At 41.3% G+C, this 18,630-nt stretch overlaps 1 protein-coding gene across 1 annotated transcript; it reads left to right on the forward strand.

The window, feature by feature from the left end:
- Positions 1-8,489: 8,489 nt before the first annotated feature.
- Positions 8,490-17,722, forward strand: si:dkey-251i10.3 (uncharacterized protein LOC553498 homolog). Its single transcript, XM_046839806.1, is given in 15 exon segments — positions 8,490-8,760; positions 10,306-10,399; positions 10,802-10,872; positions 10,989-11,202; positions 11,465-11,620; positions 11,796-11,915; positions 12,512-12,606; positions 12,688-12,889; positions 13,077-13,224; positions 13,227-13,457; positions 14,693-15,156; positions 16,105-16,289; positions 16,821-16,840; positions 16,843-16,919; positions 17,271-17,722. Coding segments are annotated over 15 exon segments (2,394 nt in total). The 5' UTR covers positions 8,490-8,743; the 3' UTR covers positions 17,571-17,722.
- Positions 17,723-18,630: the final 908 nt, after the last annotated feature.

An 18,630-nucleotide genomic window follows, 5' to 3' on the forward strand; every position in this document is an offset into this window, starting at 1 on the left:
ACACACACACATACAAAGCGACACGGACACACAAACAAAAGCATTCACGTGCGCGGCCCGTGCACGTCGTCTGTCACGTCAGACTAAAGGACCAAATGTTTCCCAGTTCCTGATTTTACTTCCTGTTTTTGTTTTTGTTTGTTCTTTCCTGTGATGTAAACACATGAATATTAATCAGTGGTGTAAATATGTGGGTGGAAAGAAGAAAAAAAAAAAAAGAGTAAATAATAATAATACGGTGGATATCAGAGTAGAATGTAAAGCCCGTGGTCATTAGATACAAGGCAATATAACGGTGAAGCATGAGCTCCGTTCCAATTAGCGTACATGGGTTAGCTGTTTGTCCGCATATATTTATATACATATATATAAACATACACATATATATTATATATTTATATCCATTTTACCCTGTTAGCATCATCGCTGCCCTCTTTTTTATCCTCATGTACAATCGAGTGCTGTAGAGCTGGAGTATTCAATATTCTTCTCTTTTTTTTTTTATTGGTTTGTACGCTGTTTATAGTCATATAGCTACACGTCAGCTACACGTCAGCGACACGTCAGTGACACGTCCGCAATTACGTCATGTAAAGAAGCACTTATAGAGCAGCATTTATTTCCACTGTTTTTTTCCCCTCGTTCTTCCATTCTGTCCTCATGCTAAAGGTTTATCGTGTACGAATGGAGGAGGGAAGTGGAGCTGTCGTAGTAACGCTAGGAAAGATTAGACTTTTTTTTATGTAAATTAAACAAAAAACTAAGCAACCCTAAATTATATGCTGCAGTTAGATACGAAAAAAAAATCGGTCTTTTTTTAATCTTTATATTAAAGCGTGTTTGCTTTTGTTACGACTGCTGTTTCCCGAGGTGTAACCTGTTTGCTTTTCTTTTTTCTTTTTTTTTTTTAGTGTGTGTGTGTGTGTGTGTGTGTGTGTGTATACACGGCCTTTTTTTTATAGATATATGGATATAGATATATATATACACACACACACACTTTTGACTTGTCAAACACTGGACTATAGTGAGACACAAACAAGCAGCGCGACACGGCATTACTGCGTCCGTCACGTCACGTCACGAAATACCAAGAAAAAAAGTATTACATTTGTTAAAAAAAAAAAAAAAAAAAAAATAAGAAGAGAGATTTGTGACCAAAAGTCTGCAAAGGCTGAAGGCGTGTGCCGATAATCAGCGCCGCAATATATATCACGATATCGACATCGGAAAAATTTGTACTGAGCGTGCCTTCTGTATTTTTAACGCAATTTATAAAAAAAATCCAATAAAAGTGATTCCCTGAATTTTTTTATTTTTTAAAAGTATTAACATTAATTGTATTCATTTAAAACACTTTTTCGAGTAAATTGTTTTTTTTTAATCCCATGGTAAATATCGTGATATGAGAGCTCGATATCAGCACATGCCTCCCTGTAACACACACATACGGTATCAATAATTTAAAAAAGAAGAAAAGAAAAAAGGGAAACCACTCAACTAACAAAGAGTTTTTCAGAAAACCACTAAAAGTTGTCTCTCGCTCTTTATCGCAAAACATCTTTCTTCTTCTTCTTCTTCTTCTTCTTCTTCTTCTTCTTCAACAACAACGACATAAACCCCGACTGCCACTTTTCCAAATTGAGAAAAGAAATTTGCACTAAAACAATGTGTGGGTCTTCTTGGTTAAACAGCAATACACATGTAAAGAACAGAACAGTTGGAGTGACGATTCCGGCAGCGTGGGTGAAGTGAACCGTGAGCCGCCCGAGCGCTCGCACCCTGCTGCGTGTTTCACACTGATAACGAGGGTCTTTTTTTATTTTTAAAAGAAATAATAAAAAGGAAAAAAGGTACAAGCATAAGTGTGTGTGTGCGTGTGTGACGTGACGTGACGTCCTCACGGCACGCGCTCACACGTGCAGGAGACTTCGGGTTCGTTACTCAGAAGGATGCGAAAAAGGGGAACGAGGCGCGTAAAACTAAAAACATCAGTACTTCCTGTTTCCTCACGTGATCGTGATCGTTTTTTTGGGGGGGTCGAAAGAAAGAATGAAAGAAGGAGGAAAAAAAATAACAAGACAGATGAGATGCGGAGATTCGCCCCGGAGACACGGCGCTCGAAAAATCATACAAAAGAAAACAACAAAAAAAATTCAACCGGCACAAGTTTTTGCAGGAGTTTCTGTCTGTCCTTCAGGTCTGTGTGCTGAAAATATTCAATCTAAAGGCGTAGTGCACGTGTGTGTAGATGGACTTCTTCTTCCGTTCGTCGTGGTCGTTGCTGCCGTCCTCGATCTCTCACACAGCAGTCCAACGAAACGCCTCCGTGTCTCCGGGACGCTCTCTCAAAACTACGAAAACAATTTCATCCGAGTGTAATTCCGTCTCGAAAACTGGGGTTCTGCGTGCGACCGGAAACGAGTCCCGCATACACACAGCTACGGCTCCGCCAGGCCCCGCCTGGTGGCCCCGCCCGGTAGCCCCACCCGGTAGCCCCGCCCGGCCCCGGGGAAATTACCCGTAAAGGAACCAAAACAATTCCACATCGTTTTTCCTTTACGGCTAATTTATTTATTTATTTGTAACTTACGCTCACGAATAATCGGTAACGGATAGCAATCATAAAAATAGTGGTGATGATGAATTTTTTTGGATTTTGTCAGAAACTAGTGGCTTTAATGTAATAAGCGCTTTGTGGTGTTTATTGAAAGGTGTCGCAAATATAAAAAAAAAAAAATGAAAAAAAGAATTTTAAAAAATAAACGGATAAATAAAGAAATAAACGAATAAATAAATAAAAGGTGTCACGTCTCTCTCGAAATCGTCGCGTGTTAGAGGAAGCATAAGTATGTGCCTTCAATGTGATCTTTCTTGGTGAGCTTGTTATTCTCGAGAAGCTGAAGCCAGCCGAATTGTGTTTGCACTAAAAAACCAAAACCGCTTTGTCGTGATGTAGGTGAATTAAAGCGAGCTTTGTCGCGTCACTTTAACCGTGTGCATGAGGGTCGATTTTTTAGGGCTAGAGCTCTCATAACGCTGATCTGTAAAACTAGCGCAGCTTACGGGGGAAAAAGTCCTTTTACAACCCCAACCCCATCCCCCTATTACCCCACTCCCACCCCTACCCCCACTCCCACTCCCACCCCTACCCCCACTCCCACTCCCACTACCTTTGGATTTAAAAAAAACCTGAAGAAATCTCTCTGCTTCGTCGTGTGTCGCGTTCGGTTCAGACCATCACATACACATCGCACTCTGGAACACACCCGCGGTTGGGCGCGTGCCGACCATCAGCTCCGTCACACTGTATCGCTAGCATCATACCCTTATATGGTCATGCCCTTATATGGTCATGCCCTTATATGGTCATATCTTTATATGGTCGTCTCCTTAAATTGTTATAGCAGAACGCAACAGAATCACACTTTTACCATCGATATTAAAGCTCACGCATGATGTAAAAACACACACACACACACACACACACAGGATGTCGGCACACGCCTAACACACATATATACAGCATAAAGAATTTTATTTAATTTTTTTTTTATTTACGAGGTCGCCTCGAGACTGTTGGTCATAACGTTTGTTTTTGTGTTCTTTTGTAAATTCTTCCTATTATTATTATTGTTATTATTATTGACTTTGTTAGTGGGATAATAAAAGGCCTCCATGCTTTGAGTCTTATAAATGCACCTTATCGTGGCCGAGTCGAGTCGAGTCGAGTCGAGTCTAATGCGTCTGATCGAGCACCTTACTACGCAGCATGATTTCATTTACCACCGGTCTCGCTCACAACAACAGCATCCACAACGACATCCACAATAACATCAACACCGATAGAAACCTGATTAATATTCAAGCGGAAAGAAAGAAAAAAATTTAAGGGATGTGCCAAAGTTTGGAGGCGATCTCCCTGTTTTTTTTTCTGTTTGGGTTTTTTTTTGTTGTTTTTTTTTTTGTTTTTCGTTAAGCATACTATTCCTTTCATTCTCTTCTTCTTCAGTTATTGCAGCGCTACGTTCATGTAACCTTTCCTATAAACGTGTTTAAGGAAAAAAAAAAAAAAGTTTAAAAAAAGCAAAAAAAAAAAAAAAAAAAGATTTATTTCAGCAGTCAGTATCATTACCTGCCATTTTACAGTAAGCCCTGTATTTCACGTATAATTACCAGTGATGTGTATTTGTTATTATACAGAAAAATAGCTGTAAAAGCTTCATTATGTTACATAATATTGTGACTTTTTTTTTTTCGAAAAAAACTGTGAAGACTTATCTTGCATATACTTTATACAGAAGTATTAAGCCTTAATACAAAAGACTAAAAAAAGGAGTGGAAGAATAACTGATTGTCGCAAAAGTAAGGATGATTTTTTTGTAAATGTTACCAGCACTTTTTTGTAATTTTCACTCTCTTGAGGTATTGTACAAGTTCACGCTGTTTGTGAAGTTTGAATATGAAGGAATAAAAACTAGTACTTTCCTGTACTTCACACACCAGGCTGATACGTCTCGTTCTTCTTCTTCTTCTTCACTGGTCACGGCTTTACCACGTAACACACACACACACACACACACACACACACACTCACAGATTATATTACTGGTTATAATGCATTTATATCTCTCTATAAACCCTGTAAAGTAGATTTCATTTCACTTAACCTCATCAGCACTTCATCCCCTGCGGTGTCTGAATAGTGGATTGTGATTGGCTGGAAGGAGTTCACGTGTGATTTCAGAGCGTTGAACACACGGCTAGTTTGCGTTCTAAATGCTGCTTATAAACACCTGTAACAATAATAACATCCAGTTCCAGTTCAATCCAGAGTCAGAGAGCGATCATACACGTTACCTACTGACCTCACTGAGCTCCATGGAGGAGTTTTACATGGAGAAGAAAACGTTCAATGATTCGAAGCGGATGAATTGTAGCTGTAACGAGATGCAAGATTCAATCTGCAAACATCAATAACGGCTTGAACTCCTCAATGCTGAAAAGTGACCCTGGTCTTGGGTGATAATCCACGACTTGTGTGTGAGACCTTACAACATTATAAAGTTCACCTCAGGCCGTTCTTCACCTCCACATCGTGCAACAACATCCTGTAACATCTTACACCTGCGTTATCACCTGCAGGTTTGAGGTTCGAACACTGACACTGGTGACTCCTTCCCTAAACGATCTCCTCACAGTGAAATTCTGCACACCCTATCGTTAAGTGAGCGATTAATGTACTGGAACATGTATTAATATACACCAGCAGTGTAACACCTTCTACCCGATCAGAACCCAGAGCTCTCGTGTAAAGAGTTTAGTCTCACAGAGGATGAAAGCTCACTCACGTAAATACCTGCTCAGTCGTGCAACCACGTGCAGTATGATGGACAGGGGGTAAAACAGGGGCCACTAGTATTGTACAAAGCAACAGATGGGCTATAGTGGGTGTGTGTTCGCCTACGATACGGCTGAAGAAACAGCGTCTCAGCGTGTAACTCTTAAGCGATGAATATGATAAATATTAGGAATAAATTCCTGCAGACTTTTTAGCTAATTGGTGGCAGCGGCTCGATCTGCAGCGTCCTGACAGAAGGTTACACTCAGGTGTTTTTTATTATCTTTTATTTTAACACTCATTAATGGTTAATTCAGACCCAAAACACACGGCGGAGGAGAACATTAACTCCGCTGAATTACATTTACATACACACACGTCTCTGATCCGTCATTTCCATCTGCACCTCGCTCTCTGAACAGATGGCTGCAGGAGGACGAGAGGAACGACGAGAACAGGTAAGAAGAACCTCTCAGCCTGTGTGTGTGTGTGTGTGTGTGTGTGTGTGTGTGTGTGTGTGTGCGCCCTGGGTACTTTCTGACGATCGCTCGGTGACTGGATGTTTTGCCAGTCCTTTAAAAAGTACACAAATTAAACATCCACACTTTACCACTTAACCGCAAACACAGATTTGGCACGTGCCACGTGTACAGTTCTAAACGTTTTTTCACACTCTGTAGCTGTAGACTATAGTCTCCAGTTTAGCATGGTGGGCTAGCATGTTTGTGATATATTTAAACATGGACACAAAGTTGCAGTTCCCAAAGTCGAGTTTCTTCTTGGGTCGTAGTTTGGCACCAGATTTAGAGAAAAGGGGCGTGGCCTAAATTAGTGATTTACCATTAAATTTACGGTTACTGTTGGCGCCTCAAACATAATTCTTTTCTCATCAAATCATGAAGTGTTTTATACATTTTAATCTACAGCAATCTGTCTGCATCTAAAACATATAATCTGTTAGACCATTAGACCCGAACGACTACATGTGGAACAACCAAAAATCCATATCGATAGTTTTTCCAGGTTCCGGTCCGCTGTCATTACGAGAGCGGCCTCTAGAGGCGAATCACAGATGCCACTTGCTGTTTGTTTTTACACGTTAGACTGCTGCACGGAGAGCGCTATATTATATTTATTATTTATAATTAGTGCTGTCAATTAATTTATTTATGATTAATCACATGATTGCCATGAGTTAACTCACGATAAATCCCAACTCAATCGCACATTTGTGTCTGTTCTCAAAGTATCTTAATTTAATACTTTTTAAGTTTTTTTTATACTCTAATAAACATGGACATGGACAAATATTGATGCTTTATACGAATGTATGTTTATTATCAGTGAAACCAAACTCAACATAGAGCATGAAGACAGGACATGTTTCAACGGTCATAGATGTTTTTTTAAAGAACTTGTTCATGTTTATTAGACACATAAAGAAAAGAACATTGAAATAACAGGTTCCTGCTCTTTCTTTGCACTGAGCCAGTTGCTCACAAAGACAAACCTGTAATTATGGTGTTTTAAATTACATAAATCATCAGGACACCCCGAACAGAACTTTTGCTATGTTTCCACACGGATGGTTTTAATTGCCGAATGTACATAAAAAAACATAAAAACCTCCTCTGTCTTGAACATGTCAGAAAACCTAATGCTCGCTAGAGACTCCTTTGTTTCCTGAACATCACCTCGTCATATCGATTCCATATTTTTACTTCCAAGTGTGTGCTGTACACACCCCTGTGTGGACTAGTGCGATAAAAATAATCCTTTATAAGTCTGATTGCAGTAATAAAAAATAAAAAAATGTGTTCTTTGATTTATTTATTTTTTTCATATGCATTAAAATGAAATCTTTATAATCAGTTTAAATATGATAGAAATCTTGGGTTTGATCAGGTTGTAATCTGAACCGTTGCTGATGTCACTGTTCTAGTAACAAAAACGCTGTAAAATCTATTAATACACACACGTATTGTAATGTATTGTATTTATACAAAAAATGGAACAATAAGGGGTGTGTGTTTATGAGGATTGAGGAGGAACTTCACATCCCCGTCTGCTTATCACTGCCATATAAATAAACCTATGTATTGCTTGACTTCCTGGTTAGTCAGAGCCATAAACAACATCTATAAGATAAGGTGTGATCTGTAAACAGAGGGCCACCTGCAGGAGAATAGAGGTGAAGGTTCATGATCCTGCACTCTGGGACACGTGAGGTGGTTAAATGCAGAATTGGAACAATGAAGGTCTAAAAGAAACTCCTGAATATGCCAAAATATATTCTAAATATATCATGTGACTAAAATTGGTGCACCGACTTTATGTTTATGTCTACTTTATGCTTAAAAATAGGGGAAATAACCATCTACAAGGAAGAGAACAACATCTGATTAATATTCAATTTAGTTTTGTTTATATAGCGCTTTAACAATGGACATTGTCCCGAAGCAACTTTACAAAGAAAAACAGTTTATAAAATTTTATATATCCTCTGATTTTATCTCTAGTGAGTGAGCTGGTGGTGACGGTGGTAAAAAATAAACTCCCTGAGATGGTATGAGGAAGAAACCTTGAGATGAACCAGACTTTAAAGAGAACCTCATCCTCATCCTCAACTTCATTACTGTTCCATCAATGCTGAGGTGCTCAGTTCAGTAACTGGTGCTTAAATGCAGAACTGTTCATGCAAACTGTAGTTCTGAGCCCAGTGTCTTATGTTAAATACAGTATCTCACATAGAATCAGAAATACACAGAAGTTCCTATAATACAATAACAATCAACCAGATATATCATCATTTAATCGATTCCAATCAATTTAGACTAATTTCAAGCTTGATTTCAACCTTCAATATTATATTAAAAATAGAAATCTAGAAGCCTAGAATGAATCCAATGTCCAAAATTAGTTTCATTAATTGGTATTTGGTTTATTGTATGTATTAATGTTTTGTAATAGAAAATACTGGAAACATCTTTTTATATTCAATACACATTATATGGCCAAAAGTTTGTGGACACCTGCCCCTAAGAGGTGATTTTTGAACATCGCATCCCACATGTAGTCTCCATTTGCGGTTATAAAAGTAATAATAATATTGAGTAAAGTCAGATGCTGATGTGGGTGAAGTGCGGAGGCCTGGGGTGCACTTCCGCATACGTCATCATTCCGCGCCGCCGCGTCACTAGCAGTGGGAGGCGGAGTCGCATTAAATGCGCTGGTGTTTATTGAGAAACCCTGTGTTTAACAACGAAAAGATAATGAAAGTAATCGCTGTTATTTAGTTGACGTGATATTCTGTAGTTTTATTATTTTAAAACAGATTCGGCTTGAGAACTTCGTTGTGCGACTTGGCTGCTGCGCACGTGCTGCGTGGTGGAGAAATCCAGCATGGACTCCAGCAAGAGGTGATTCTTCTCTCGTGTGTGTGTGTGTGTGTGTGTGTGTGTGTGTGTGTGAGTGTGAGACAAAAGTGAGTACACCCCACATTTCAGCAACCATTTTAGTGTTAGTATCTTCTCAAGAGATAAAACTATAGAAATGAAAGGTGGATATATTTTAGAGTATCAGTGTGCAGCTGATTTACTGTCCTCTGAAAATAACTCAACATTCAGCCATTAATGTCTAAATAAATAACTAAAGTGAGTCCACCCTCAGTGATAACAGCTGTACGTGGTGTAAACGTGCACAGCTGCATGTTCTATTCATCATGTTCATGTTTTTGACAGAACCATACAAATGTGTGTATCTTGTATTAAAGCAGTTAAAATCTGGTGCTTTGAGTTCAATTCTCTCAAACTGACCACTGGATGTTCAACATGCACCTCATGGTAAAGAGTCTCTGAGGATTTGAGAATTAGAATTGTTGATCCCAACAAAGAGCTGAGGCTGTAAGAAGATCAGTATCACCCTGAACCTGAGGTACAGTACAGTGTTCAGGTTCATACAGATGTTTTCTGAGACAGGTTCCTCTCAGAACAGGGTCCATCTGATAAGTCAAGTCCTCAGACGCTGCTTTAAAAAAGAGACGAATGAGTGCTTCAGCATTGCTTTAGAGTTTGCAGAAGCAGAAGATTCACGTGTCAGTGATCAGACCGTGTTGCACACCACAACAAATCGGTTTGCAGGCCGTCGTGCCAGAAGGAGCCTCTTCTGAAGCTGCTCACAAGAAAACCTATAACAGTTTGCTGAAGTATGGCCAAGTATGTCTCCAGACCTGAACCTGTGGGCCTCAAACGGAAGGTGAAGAAGCAACAAATTAGTCCAGCAGCTCTGTGATGTCATTATGGAGGAGTGGAAGAGGATCCCAGCAACAACCTGTGCAGCTCTGGTGAATTCCACACCCAGGAGGATTAAAGCAGTGCTGGAGAACGATGGTGCTCACACACAATGTTCACACTTCAGACACAGTTTTGACATGTTCACTGGGGTGGACTCACTTTAGTTCTGAGTTATTTAGACAAAAATGTGTGTATGTTGTTATTTTCAGTGGACAATAAATCAGTACTGAAACACAAACTGAACACTGACACTCTAAAATATATACAAGTGTAATTTCTATGGTTTTGTCCCTTGAGAAGATACTAAAATATTTGAAGTGTGAGGGGTGCACTTACTTTTGTAAGATGTTGTATATACACATACACCAGGCTGAGGGTCTCTCTCTCTCTCTCTCTCTCTCTCTCTCTCTCTCTCTCTCTCTCTCTCTCTCTCTCTGTTTAGATTTTAAGGCATGATTAATAAGTTTTACAAATGTACAAAAGAAAGAAAGTAAAAAAATCAAAGCAAATAAAATCCTGAGGTAAATAAACAATGGGAATAAATAAAGAAGAATATGAATGTGTTCTGAGGAATATTGGAAGATTTGTGTTTCCATTAAATGTGAACTCGTGAATATGAACTTTTTTGGCTTAATTTCTATTAAAACGTAATTCACGTCATTACTTTCACAGGAAACGTGTTAAAATGGCTGAAGTTGTGTTTGATGAAGATGATGAGGAGCTTTCACTTGATGAGGAGAACATAATTAGTGCCAGTGAAGACGAGGTAAAACACACACACACACACACACACACACTCGGTTTGAGAGCCGGGTTTAACACGTTTACCTTTACTTGGTTCTGAATGGATCCAGTGACGATCCTAAGACGTTCGAGTTTCTCTCAAACAATGAATCTCTTCTATCTAATGAACAATAATTACTCAGAAGATGACTTTTTTACTTCTTTCTTAAACAATCTCTTTGTTTAATGATTCTTATGTAAATAAGTTTGAAGGTGCCGGAGTTGTTGCCATGGTGAGGAAATTCCAAACCAGGATCTTAATGAAACGAGTAAAACATGATGTTTTTTCTGTTAAATATTCGAACATGCTGCCAATTATAATGATAACGTTTTAGATTTGTGTGTGTGTGTGTGTGTGTGTGTGTGTGTGTGTGCGCGCCCTCAGGAGGAAGTTGATGATGACCGGAAACACACTAAACTTCTGGAGGCCATCAGCTCTCTGGGAGGAAAGAGAAGGTCTGTGTGAGACCCCCTAAGACACACTCTCTCTCACACACACACACACACACTGATGTCTGTGTGCTAATGTAGCTGTTGGTTGCCATAGTAATGCATGGTCATCCTCTCCTCAGGAGGATGCAGGCGGAGAGATCGGAGGCAAGTCTACAGGTCTCTGAGTTCTCGGTAAACGCAGAGGGAGCAGGAGAGAAGGTCCAGCTCTCTGACCTGCTGGGTACGGTGGAGAAAACACCCGGAGCACCGAACAAGACCAAAAAGCAGCTGAGGAACCTGCAGAACCTGAAGGAGACATTGGAGCTCCCACTGAGCCGCCAGCAGACAGAGAAGGTGTGTTTAACATCTACACATACACACCTGTCTGTCTCTCTCTCTCTCTCTCTCTCTCTCTCTCTCTCTCTCTCTCTCTCACATCCCTACAGTTATAAATGTGGCAGCAGGAGTTCAGGAAAATGTAATACATTTAATTGGCTCCTATTCCAAGCTCCGCCTCCTCTGCATTCTCATTGGTCTCCCTCTTGAAAGTCTTGTTAAAAAGGTTTTAGCTGGAAAAGCTTGTAAATCAATGTTTCTCGTGTGTGTTTGTGTACAGATTCAGAGGGGCGTGGCATACGAGCGCAGCAGTACGGAGGTGTCCCGCTGGGAGAGTGTCATCGCACAAAACCAGAAGGCCGAGCAGATCATCTTCCCTCTGAAACAGGAAACAGCCGGACCCAAGCGTGTGGAGCAGGTGGTGGCCGGCTGGAAGGTGTGTGTGTGTGTGTGTGTGTGTTTTTCATATTTTGAACGATGTTCACCACAAAACTAATTAGTTGCATATTTTATCATTTCTGCTCATAAATTATTGGTCACTTACTAAATAATAAAAGTGCAGCACATCGACTAATAATTCTATATGACTCAATCAATTATCTCACTCTCAGGCTCAGACTCCTCTGGAGCAGCAGATCTTCAGTCTCCTGCACAGTAATCATCAGCCGGTTGTTGACCCCGTCTTGACCCCCGTGGAGGAGGCATCTATTAGGGCCATGAGTCTGGAGGAGGTGAGTGTCAATCATTTCTATCAATGTTACATGTGATCTGAAACGGTGTTCCTTCCTCCTGAACGTGTGAATAGGTAACGGTGTCTATGAATCTCACACCTGATTATAATATTGAGTTGAGTGCTGGATGCTGGACGGCGGGTTTTGGATGGCGGCTGGTTGGTCTCAGGTGTCTGGTGATAATGTTGGTTGTTGGAAAAAGTTTTTTGTCTGATACCTGAGGACGGATGGTGGGTTTTTGAGAACTGATGTCTGAGGACGGGGTTGGGTTCTTGAGGACGGGTGTCTGGTTTTTGAGGACGGATGACTGAAGACGGGTGTCTGAGGATGGGTGTCTGGTTTTTGAGGACGGATGACTGAAGACAGGTGTCCTGGTTTCTGAGGACGGGTGTCTGGTGTCTGAGGACAGGTGACTGGTTTTTGAGGATGGGTGTCTGAGGACGGTGTTGGGTCCTTGAGGACGGATAACTGAAGACAGGTGTCTGATGATGGGTGGTGGGTTTCTGAGGTGTCTTTAGTTAAAGTCTGGATGTTTTGTTGAAGGACAGGTGTCGGGTGTTGGAGGTTTGTTAAACGTTCCTTGTGTTGGTTTGCAGGCGAAGATCCGGCGTGCGGAGCTGCAGAAGGCACGAGCGCTGCAGTCTTACTACGAAGCCAAAGCTCGAAGAGAGAAAAAGATCAAAAGCAAGATGTAAGTGGAGTCACAGTGGAGTGATATTTTATATTACAGTGTGTTACAGTTACAATACTATAAAATCCTTTACTCCCTCAGGTACCATAAGGTACAGAAGAAGGCTAAGCGTAAGGATTTCCTGAAGCAGTTTGATGAGATGATGAAGACTGATCCAAATGCAGCTCTGGAGGAGTTGAAGAAGATGGAGATGTCCAGGATGGAGGAGAGGATGTCTCTCAAACACCAGAACAGCGGCAAATGGGCCAAGACCAAAGCCATCATGGCCAAATACGACGACTCGGTAAGAACCAGCGCGTGGGGGAACTCAGGAATTTTAACACCATTATAGCATCTTTTGTTACTCTTGTTTTCATCAAAAAATAAAATATAGTGTCTGTTTATCGTAACATTTAAAAATTATTCCACACAAACACATGTTTTACACTCTCTCACCTTCTCTTTCTCTCCTTCTCTGTGTGGTGTTTCAGGCCCGTAAGGCCATGCAGCAGCAGCTGGAGGTGAACAAGGAGCTGACGCAGAAACTTGTCGTGCCGTCAGACGATGATGAGGAGAAAGAAGACGAAGAGGCGAGCGCTCTCCCTGACTTTGTGAACGAGCCCGAGTCGCCCGGTGGCTCGTGAACCCGTGGATGAAGGGAAAACTGACCAGCGAAAGTCACGAGGTTACAGAGAAACCTGATGCCACGACTGCAGAGGAACCGGTGAGGAACCAGGCACAGGATGAGGATCAGGAGGAGATGGAGGAGGAGAATGAGGAAGAGAAGCTGCTGAGGCACTTTGAGATGAAACGGAAGCTGAGGAAAGACGGGGATGACAATTTGGTTCCTGTCGCACAGCAGGAGGAGGATGGTACGTTCTCACACGCTCTTTTGGGGGGGGAAGCATTCATCTGCATTTTGATACCAGCGTGAGGGCGTTTACACACACGGTTTACTCACCTGATGCTAATTGTTCAAGAAAAATTGGCGCTACTTAATTGTCTCAATTAAACCTTTGTATTCAACTGCGCTGTTGAATTCTGAAATCTGATTGGCCGGGAGGTGACAATTAATTTCCTCAGAGTTGTGTAGGTTTAAACTTGAACGTTATTGTCGTTGCCATAGTAACAGCTCACTCTTGCACTTCTCACACATTGAGGTGTCTATGTAAAGTTTTAAGGAAGGAGCCGCCAGTGTCGTTTTTTTTTTTTTTTTCTCTCTTCCACCCTCCATTGTACTACCAGGAAAGATTACACACACACACACACACACACACACACACACACACACACACACACACACACAGTGTTTATTATTTATATGAACCGGCTCGATCATGTCTGATTATCTACTGGGTTTTTTGTGTTAATGAGCTCATATGCTGTGTGTACACACACACACACACACACACACACACACACACACACACACACACACACACACACAGGTGGTGGTGTCACTACCTGAAGTGTTGTCGATGAACACTGAACACACACTCTAATAAACCACTTCTCATGTATTATCTATCAGCACGGAGTCACTTTTTTTCTAAAATCTCATCTCACCTTACACTCCATTGCGCCGGTCGCTATGGTGACAAATAACTCCTCCCCCTCCACCTGCCCTCCTCCACGCCTTGTTCTGGAACGTGTCCTGGAAGTCTTTTATTTGAAGTGTGTCGAGCATCTTCTTCTGTGATTTGTGCCTGATCTACACAATGGTATCAAAACAGACGGATCTTCATCTAATAGGAAGAGGGTAAAGTCCGCAGGAGCCAAATCTGGCGAGTAGGGAGGCTGTAAACGTGAGATCATGTTGTTTCACGTGTGAGGAGCTCAGTGACAGCGTGCACACGTGGTCAGAACTGCACCAGTTGCACAGCTCCAGATGTTCAGTCTTTCGGCACACTGACTTATGAAGGTCGGTGCTCCCTGTGACTGTGAGTGCAGCTTTGTGCTGCCGTCTGTTGATGTGATACAAAACTAGTTTCGAAATCATTTTAAATCCACACCAAATATATTTCCAGATGCCCCGCCCCAAATCCTGTAATTGTCTTTTTGGCTCGTAAACAGTTCAGAAATAAATGTTTACTGTGTGATCTTTCAGGAGTTCTGGAGAAACCCGTTGGAGACGTACAGGAGGATGAGAAGGAAGAGGAGGAAGAGGAGGAGAATGATGAAGAAGAAGAGCAAGAAGAAATCGTGTCTGAATTTAACACACTGTTTAACAGGTTGATGAAACGGCCCCAGAAGCGCACCGAGCCGCCATCGCGCAAAGTGACCCAAGTACAAGAGGCGGAGCTAATACACGAAGAGGAGGGGCTTCTAGATGAGGGTCTGGTCCACGCTCGGACCGTGGAGGACCTGGAGGACCTGGGTCACGACGGGATTGTGGAAAAGGAAGCGGTGTCGGGTTCATACGCCGCCAGCGTGGACACGGCGTCTGAGCCGCACGGCAAGAAGAAGAGGAAAGAAATCGACCCGAGCGAAGTGCTCACTAAAAACGCCAACGCGATTAAAGTGCCGCTGGCGCCGACACTGGTGGAGGGAGACGAAGGAGAGGAAGAGGAGGTGAGTCGAGGAACGGACACTTGTCTTCTTTTCCACTAAGATTTCCGATTTCATTTCCTCTTTCTCCAAGCACAAAGATATAAAAATTATCATCATTGGAAAAGAGCATCATTACACCCCTCCTTTCCTCTCTCTCTCTCCCTCTCTCCTTCTTTCTCTCTTTCCCTCTCTCTTTATTATGATGCTTTTCAGAGTCCCATCAATTAATTTGTTCTCATTAAGAGGATGTGCACTGTTTGGTTACACGTATTATTAAACAGCCAATCAGAGTCGAGTCTTATGGTCACATGACTAGTTTCAGCACAGACCATAATAGTACATTTTTTTTTTAAATACATTTAAAAAAAGTTATTTAGAAGGGGGCGGAGTTCAAATGCAATAACTATTTAAATACATAAAAAAGCAATTTTGTTTCACATCTGATCCTTTTTATGGATTTATTTGTCATAAAATCTTTATTTTTAGTCTGAACATTTATTTAGATACATAAAGTAACCATTCTGGTACAAAATGGTGTGATTTTAAATAAAAAGTTTATATATTTTTTTTTCTTGCTTATTTTTATTGGATTTTAACTCCGCCCCTTTTTCCAGGACCTCACACCTTCTGCTCTGCTTTTTCCGAACGGGATTAATTCCAGTGTTGTGTAAACTGGATGATCCTGATATCAGATTAATGTGTGTACACTGTAAACCTCAGAGCTTTTATACCAAAACAGTCCAAATAGAGAGAATGGGATTATGGAGGCTGCTTTGGGATTAATTTTTTTTTAACCCAACCCTCTTCTATAATTCATTCATTTTTGTCTTTTTTTCTATTCGTCATTTTTTCAAACTTTGATTTGTTTGTTTATATTGTTTCTGTATATCCTGTTTTTTTTTTGTTTGATCTCCTACAATCTGTCATCTCTCCATCAGTCTTATCTTCTTCTCACATCTCTCTGTTTAGGGCGTGTCTGCTCAGATGTCCATCATTAAGGAAGCCTTCGCAGGAGACGACGTCATCTCCGACTTCCTAAAGGACAAAAAGAAACAGGAAGAGGCGGGGCAACCCAAAGTGGTGGACCTGACCCTGCCCGGATGGGGGGAGTGGGGCGGAGTCGGGCTCAAGCCTTCCCGATATAAACGCAGGAAGTGAGTGTTACAGGAAGTGGAACGTTACTGTATTCACGATTTTTTGAGAATCCTGGAACTGTACAGATACGGTTACCATGGATACGGAAGATTTTATGTTCCAGAGGAACAAAAATCCGTTACGTCCAATGTTGATAAGGAACAAATCGGATTCAAGGCTTCCTGAGAATTAAGTATTGGCACCCCAGCTGCATTGAATCACTATAGAACTTTATACATTATAGTTATATAATCAATTAATTTTATAAATTTACTTATTTCATAAACACCCTTTATATAAACATCAGTGTGTGACAGATACAGGACCTGAATCAGGTTCTTGACTAGGGTAGGAATGGTTCTGGGTCAGGGTACTGATGGTCCTTGTTGAGGGTACGAGTGTTCTGGATCAGGATGCTGATGGCTCCTGGTCCAGGTACTGAGGGTTCTGGATCAGGGAACGAATGATTGTTATTCAGGGTACTGATGGTTCCGGATCAGGATACGGGAAGTTCTGGATGTTGCATTAGTTACAGTCTGGTTGTGTCTTAGATTCCGGCTGAAGCCTCCTCCTGCTGCCCCAGAGAAGACCAGAAGCTTCCGGCGGTGATCATCTCTGAGAAGAGGAACGTGTCCATCGCATTGCATCAGGTAACCTGCAGCTCAGACAGGAAGTGGAGTTACACAGACGAGGAGCGAGTGAATAAATAAATCACATTAACTACATAATGCTCTCTGTTCCTTTTTAATAAACTCTCTGATCGCTCGAAATATCTTTTTATCAGTCCTTAACTCTCTCACTCTCGCTCTCTCTCTCTCTCGCTCACACACTCTTTTTCTGTCTCTATATGTCTCTCTCTCTCCCTGTCTTTCTATCGGTTCCTTGTGCGTTCTCTCTCTGTGACGTTCCCTCACTTTATTTCTGAACATCTATATTGTGTCATGTTTCTCTCTGTCCCTCTTCATCCCTCTCTCTTTCTCTCCTTCTCTCTCTCTCTGTAGGTGAGCCAGCTGCCGTTCCCTTTCCAGCACAGCTCTCAGTTCGAGACGTGTATCCGTTCTCCCGTGGGTCAGACGTGGAACACGCAGAGCACCGTAAAGAAACTCACCGCGCCCAAAGTGGTGACCAGACTGGGCTCCATCATCGAGCCGATAAGGAAGGAGGACTTCCTGAAGGAGGAGAAGAGCGCAGCAGCGCTGAAGAACAAGCCGCAGATCGTCCTGGAGGAAAAGAACAGGACATCCAGGAGGCCAGGGGGCGGAGCCAGGGGAGAACAGAAGAAGAAAAAGAAGAAGAAATAGAAGAGGAAAAGACGAGTGACTTTATTAACTGGAGCGATGGCATGATCTCTGGTCTGGAATGAAGAGGAGCGAGGGATTAGAAGTTGAAGTGGATGGATGATGGAGATCTTGTGTACATTTGTCCTGTTGTGTAATTAAAATACTTCTCGTTATTTTTTCTCTCTGTACACATTCTTTGGCCTGCAGCTGAAACCTAAACATTTCTCTAAATTCCTTTTTACTGTTTCGGGTAAAGGAACTCAGTTCGATTTCAATAATAAGGAAGCATTTGTTATTTCCGGCTCAAACTAGTTCTGTGCTGCAGGTTGATTTTGCAGTTTTGTAAAGAAAACAAAGAGGTTTGATGTGCTCACAGCAGTCACTTTCCCAACTCTCAGACATCCGAGTCCGATTTCTTTATCAGATTTGTCGCTTTGGTACATTTTCTTTTAACAAAAAAAATGCAACACCATAAAACTCAGAAGACCACAGAGGACATCTACTGACTTCAGCCAGTCGAGAAGAGGTGAACATCATTATCAACATCTACAATCATCATATGGGTTCATGATATATATAAAACACTCATTTCAATCTAAACTTAAACTCAAGTTTAACCCATATCCTAAACATTTTTTCAACCATAAATCGATCTGCTGTTTAAACCTTTAAAGATGGAACTGAATTTAAACCTGTTTAACCCCAAATCTACCTCGAGTTTAACTTTAGCCATGTTTAACCCCAAATCCTTCATCTTAACCTTGACTTAAATCTAAGGTCATCCTCAATTCTAATGTAAATTTAAACCAAAAATTTAACCCAAAGTCAAAAATCCTAATCTCCCTTTAGATTAACTTTAATCCTGTATATAACAATAAACCTCATTTTAGTCCTAATTTAACTGTAACTAGTCTCAGTTACACCCAAGAACTAAAAGTGTTAAAACCGTGTTAGTCTCAGTCTCCCAAACGCAGGGTGTGAATTTGATGACATTTAAATCTTTTTATCCACCAGAAAAAAATCCACGAGTTCAAACCTTTCGAGACAAAAAATGTAGTTTGAGGAGTCGAAGACCTCAAGA

Source organism: Silurus meridionalis, chromosome 25 (assembly GCF_014805685.1).
Source record: "Silurus meridionalis isolate SWU-2019-XX chromosome 25, ASM1480568v1, whole genome shotgun sequence".
Classification (NCBI taxonomy): Eukaryota; Metazoa; Chordata; class Actinopteri; order Siluriformes; family Siluridae; genus Silurus; species Silurus meridionalis.